The 6,298-nt window shown below is 56.8% G+C and overlaps 1 protein-coding gene across 1 annotated transcript; it reads left to right on the forward strand.

Moving 5' to 3' along the window:
- Positions 1-270: 270 nt before the first annotated feature.
- Positions 271-1,008, forward strand: PRLH (prolactin releasing hormone; the record flags this gene model as incomplete). The annotated part of the gene is made up of 2 exons (XM_082841427.1): positions 271-346; positions 845-1,008. The coding sequence occupies 2 exons, from the start codon at positions 271-273 to the stop codon at positions 1,006-1,008; spliced, it is 240 nt and encodes a 79-aa protein (XP_082697553.1).
- Between the last annotated feature and the right edge of the window lie 5,290 nt (positions 1,009-6,298).

The raw sequence follows: 6,298 nt of genomic DNA on the forward strand, positions 1-6,298 counted from the left end.
CCCATGCACACCCCCTCACGTACACAGGGGCGTGAAAACACACGCACACCCTGTCGTACACAGGTGCACACCCATGCACGCGTGCATGCACACATACACACGCTCACGCACATGGGCACGTCCACTCTGACATGCACAGCGCTCACGTTATCTGAAGGTCCCAGCTCTGTGCGCACGCGCCCTCATGCGCTCTCACCTTTACCCCTGCCCCAGGCTGCGCCCTCCCGTGTGGGACCCCAGCTCCAGCGGGCCTCTCAAGGAGCCAGAGGGATGAACGCACTGGGGGCCTGGCTCCTGTGCCTGCTGCTGCTGGGCCTGGCCCACCAGCACTCCATGGAGCTCCGCAGTGAGTGCCCAGACCCCTGGCCTGCCCTCCCACCCCTCCGCCCCGGGGTCACGGTGGGGGCCCGGCCGCCTCCTGAGCTGGGGCACCATCCTCGCTAAGTGCCCCAGGGCTGGGGGCTCGGCCTCCTGCCCACCAGACCTCTCCCCACAGCGTCCCTGACACCTGCTCCCAAGGGCCCTGCCCGACGTTCGGGGGAGGGCTTCACTCCTCACCACCAGGGCAGCCTGGGGCTGAGGCCACTTTGCCCATGAGAACGGGCTTGTGGGGACAGGAAGGGAAGGGGGACTTCGTCCTGGTGTGAGCTTGAATTCCCATTTCCCAAAGCCACCGCACCCCCCAGAAACGGCCTGGCCAGGCCCTCTGGGCACCCCTCCTGCACGGGCAGGTCCCAGCATGGCCTGGCGACTGGGCAGCAGTGAGCTGCGTGCACTGGGCCCTGCCACCGCGGTTGCACACACCGGGGCACGTGCATTCACACACTGTTCTCTCTCTTTCCAGCCCCCGACATCAATCCTGCCTGGTACACGGGCCGTGGAATCCGGCCTGTGGGCCGCTTTGGCCGGAGGAGAGCAGCCCTGGGGGATGGACCAAAGCCTGGCCTCCAGCGCCCGCCGGCCTGCTTCCCCCTGGCAGGAGGCGCTGAGCCCTCCCAGGGGGGCTGACAGCTCAGCTCCTCCAGGAATAGCCCCAGGGGCCTGTCTCCAGACCCCCGCCCCCTCCTCCACAGGCTACGTCCCCTTCAGTCCCAATAAAAGCAGCTGGCCTTGTTTGCAAGTGTCTGTGTGGGGACAAAGTGGGAGGTGCTTTCCCTCGTGGGACGTTAGCCTAGAGGACCCTTAGAGCCCAGAGGCTCTAGGACTTGTCCAAGGGCGCCCAGCATGGAGTAGGGAGGCTGGGATGTCCTTGGTCGCTGCAGCTCCTACCACCCTCCCCCAGCCGCCCGGAATGGCTGCTCAGGCTGTGCACTGCAGGAGGCCACCACGCAGGAGGCCCCAGTGGGGGGCAGCCCCGCCCCCCGGCCTGCCCTGCCCTCTCTCTGCCCCAGGTCTTCTCGCCTCCCTGTTGGTACTCGGGGGAGAAAAAGAAGCACGGGTGGCTTGTTTCCAGTACTCTTAGGTTCACGTATTTCAACCCCAGCTTGCGTCCCTTTCAAATCGCACGGGGACGTCCCTGTGTCCTGTCTCAAAGGGAACTCGCTTTGGCATCGAGGAACACACAGCCGCTAACTTCTCGGAGCCCCGGTTCCCTGAACCTGGGGCTAATGACCACCCCCCTCACCCCTGAGCTCAGGTTGGTGCAGCCAGCAAGTGTGGGTGCTCTGTGAGCGTGAACCCCCTTCTCCAAGGCGCACCCCCTAGTCCAGCACTGGGGTGGGGGGCAGGGCAGGTTTAACCAGTTGCTTCTGAGCCCAGAGCTCAGGGCCCGTCAGGCCTCTGCCCGCAGGGTCCCAGGAGCCTGCCCGGACCACGGGACTCCTTCTGTCCATCCACACTCAGGAGGCTCAGGATGCAGAGCAAGCCCGCAGGACCCCAGACACCAGCCATCCCTGCTCCAAATCAAGGAAGGCGGGTCACACTCCCTGGCCAGCTGGAGGAGGCTGAGCTGGCCCAGACCACCCAAATGGAGCTGCACCAGGGCTGCCCCCCTTCCCAGCCACAGGGAGGCCAGAGGCCAGTCCCCTCCCAGGGGAGAGCTCCCGCAGCGTCGGCACCTCCCCGGGGTGGATGCGCACGGGGGAACAGGAGAGCGGCCGGGTCTGCTTCCGGGGCAGGCAGGTGCTGGGCCAGGGCAGGCAGCGTGGAGAGCCCAGGAAAGCAGTTTGGCGGTTCTTCAAAAGTTAAACCTGGAGTTAGCACACAGCCCCTCCCACTCGTGGGTACATACCCCAGAGAGCTGAGGACCGGTGTTCAAATAAATACTTGTACAGGAATGTTCATAGCAGCACAATTCACAACAGCCAAAAAGGTAGAAACAACGCAATACCCGTCGATAGACGAACGGATAACAGAACGTGGTCCATCCACACAATGGATTTTTATTCAACCATGAAAAGGAAGGAGTTCTTCCAAATGCTACCACATGGATGAATCTTGAAAGCATGACGCATAGTGAAAGAAGCCAGACACAAAAGGTCCCACAGTGGACGATTCCATTAATATGAAAGGTGCAGAAGAGGAAAATCCACAGAGACAGAGTAGCTTGGTGGTTGCCAGGGGCTGGGGTCTGCTCCATGGCCACAGGCTTTCCTTGTGGGGATGAAAGTGTCTGGGAACTGGCCCGAGGTGGTGAGGGTGCTAAACGCCACTCAATCGTACACTTTAAACAGAAGAGTTCACAGCCCCACAGGACGCAGACATGGCAACATCAGCGTGATGAAGGGCTCCGGATTCCAGCCACCCAGCGTATGATACCCTGTCAGGGCAGCCCCAGGAAACAAATACATCTTCTGAGCCCAGAGGAGTAGAGAGATGGAGGATGTTATGTTTTCTACAAATTCTTATTATGAAAGTTTGCAAACTTACAAGAAATCACAAAAATATTATGACATCTAATACCTTGCATTAAATTCTGCAATTATCACTGTATTTACTTTCTCTCCCTGCCACCTCCCCTCCCCTCTCTCTACCGCTTGGAAGTAAGCTGTAGACATCCTATTTCCCCTAGAAATCTCAGCATCTTTCTCCTCAAACTAAGGACAATCTCCTACATAACCACAAAATTATCACCATGCCTAAAACATTTTGTAATAATTCCCTAATGTCATCGAGTTTTTAGTCCATACTCAAAAATCCCCAAATAAGGCAACAAAATCTTACTTGTCTTTTCTTTTTTTTTTTGGAAGCCAGGCTCCAATCTAATTTCAAGGTCACCCTTAGTTATTTCTCGGCACTCCCGGATCATCTCATTTTGTCACGACATTGACTTTCCCAAAGGCCCGGATGTGTTATCTTGTAGAACGGATCCACACGTGTGACCTGTCGACTGCTCCCCCAAGTGCTGTTAGCCTGTTCTCCTGTCCCCCCCGCCCCCCCCCCACTGTATTTCCTGTAATCTGAGCAGTGGGTCTAGGGGCAGAACTGGACTCGGTTACCACTGAGGGCATGAATGTTCTGTGTCTGTCCTACAGCATCATACCTGATGGTGGGCTCTGGGCCCCGCTCTGACCGGTGCCAAGTCTGGCCCTTTACGGAGAGGATCTCTCAACTGTAAAAATCTCTCAGGTTCCCCGTCTGCTCACTATGCGATCCACAGAGGTCCTGGGGACCCACGGCACTAGCCTGTTTCCCAAAGGGCTCACAGCCAGTGATGTAAACCTTATGGAATACCTTCGCTGGGATCAACTGTTACATCATGGGTTGTACAATGGTGATTCTCTAATTCCTTCCACGTGTATGAGCGGGATTCTTCTAAAGGAGATATTTCTCCTTTTTTCTCCTTTCCTCCCTTTTTTTTTTCTTTTTTGTTCAGCAACTTACAAATCATTCTTGATGCTCAAATTGTCCTAAGTTTGGCCAGTGAGACCTTCAAAAAGGGAATACATTTTAAAAGAAAAAGACTGGGGCTTCCCTGGTGGCACAGCGGTTAAGAATCCGCCTGCCGATGCAGGGGACACGGGTTCGAGCCCTGATCCAGGAAGATCCCACATGCCGCGGAGCAACTAAGCCCATGCGCCCCAACTACTGAGCCCGCGTGCCGCAACTACTGAAGCCCACGCGCCCAGAACCTGTGCTCCGCAACGAGAAGCCACCGTAATAAGCCCCCGCTCGCCGCAACTAGAGAAAGCCCGCGCGCAGCAACGAAGACCCAACGCAGACAAAAATAATTAATTAATTTTTTAAAGACAGTACCAACGGGGCTTCCCGGGTGGCGCAGTGGTTGAGAGTCCGCCTGCCGATGCAGGGGACACGGGTTCGTGCCCCGGTCCGGGAAGATCCCACATGCCACGGAGCGGCTGGGCCCGTGAGCCGTGGCCGCTGAGCCTGCTTATCCGGAGCCTGTGCTCCGCAACGGGAGAGGCCACAACAGTGAGAGGCCCGCGTACCGCAGGGAAAAAAAAAAAGAAGGTACCAAAAAAAAAGAAAAAGAATGGATTCCTGAGTCAGCCCTCTGGGCACAGGGGGCTCTTCCAGGGAAGTTGGAGGAGGCGTTAGAAGCAGAGGGGGATGGGAAGGGTCACGGCTACAGGCAGGACAGCAGGGCTGCGCCCACACGCTGCTTCTCGTCCTCTCTGCGCTTCCTGCCTCCATCACGAGCACGCACGCGCACACGCAGCCCGGCTCATGAGAAGGGCTGGGGCGGCTTCCCCGGATGCGGGCAGGACGGCGAGGTCACCCACCAGACTCCCCTGAGCACCTGCAACCCCGCGGGCTCATCGCTTCCCAGGCTCTACGCCCACGCCCCCTACCACCACCTCACGGTCCAGGACAGGCTGAGATCAGGTGGGAGAAGCATTGACGCAGAGAGAGGCTTCCATAAACGTCTGCGGTGGCTGGGGTGGAGGCTGTTTGTACAAGAACATGCCTTTTCTTTACATCACTGGGAATATCGGCTCCTGTCCTCTCTTGGACACATATTTGTTGAGTGCCTGGCATGTACCAGACGTCGTACCAGGCACCGGGAGCCCCACGAGAGGAAGGACAGACAGAACCCCTGCCCTCATGGCAGAGCTCCCCCTATCTGAATATTAGGTCACCAGGAGGGCTCAAAACTCCCAGGGCTCAAGCCGCACTGCAGACGGATTTAACCAGAGCTTCTGGTGGGCACAGGGATGCTGCCTGCAAAGGCTCCTAGGTGATTCCATTGCAGGGCTGAGCCCCACCTTCCTCGTGGGGGAGAAGGGGAGGAAAGGGGGCTATCACAACCGGCAATGGGGAACCCAGCTCCAGGATCACAACGCACCCCATCCCATCTTGGGGGAAGGGAGGGAAGCGTGAACGGATGCCAAGTGGCAATGAGTCAAAGAATATGTTTTAATAATAACTTCTAGCACAGTGTTACTAGCCTGGCAAGACGGGAGAAAAAAAATCAGAAATGTGGGCATCCTACAAATATTATTTCCCCACTCCCTATTTCATCATGGACGGGTCAGATACTCCTCTGAAAGCCTTACTGTCAGCAAAGCAGCATTCAGGACGCAAAGACCAGGGGCGGTGGGGTTTGCCTTCAGCGATGCTGGCGCGCCATCTAGCGGCCAGGGGCCACCTCAGCCTCCCGCCACCTCTGAAGTGGGTCCAGCGCTGTGCAGAAGGGATCCCAGCCCTGCTACCCCAGCGTGGGGGAACAGACAGCATGAGGACTCAGCCTTACACAGAGGGGCTCACACCTCACGTACTTCACCTACAAGGGAACAGTCGCATACAAAAATTCACTGCAGTCAGAAACTGCAGGGCACACAGCACCAAGTTGTCAGGTTTCACCTGGAAATTGTCTAGGAAAAAGACCGCGTGAGTGCTTTTGGGACGTCCAGGAGCTCAGCGTCAATGGGGAAGGATGCTTTACGTTTCTGTTGATATAGAAGTTACAGTTGATATAGTGAAGCCACCTTTTTCAGGGGGATGACAATGTCGTCTTATTTAAAATTTCATACAGAAGAGCCATCGGGCCTCTCTAAAGGCAGGAACGAGGTGAGCTCATGATGTGTCACCACCAGAAAGATGTCCTGTGCCCACCTCAGCCACAGCCCGCGCCTGGGGCCCCTCAGTATTTACTCACCATGAGCCCTCCTAGAGGATGTGCAGGAACAGACCCCCAGCTTACAAACTCACTGAAGACCATGTGATATAAAGTTAACCCTAAAAATGCATTCCAATAGACAGTAGGTGCAGACAAATACTGTTTGATTCCACTTACACGAGGTACACAGAATGGCCAAATTCATAGAGTCAGAAAGTCCATTGATAAATTCCAGGGTCGGGGGAGGGGAGGGGGGAGGGGGAATGGGGACTCAGGGTG

The sequence above is a fragment of the Leucopleurus acutus genome, assembly GCF_964270905.1.
Source record: "Leucopleurus acutus genome assembly, chromosome: 6".
Classification (NCBI taxonomy): Eukaryota; Metazoa; Chordata; class Mammalia; order Artiodactyla; family Delphinidae; genus Leucopleurus; species Leucopleurus acutus.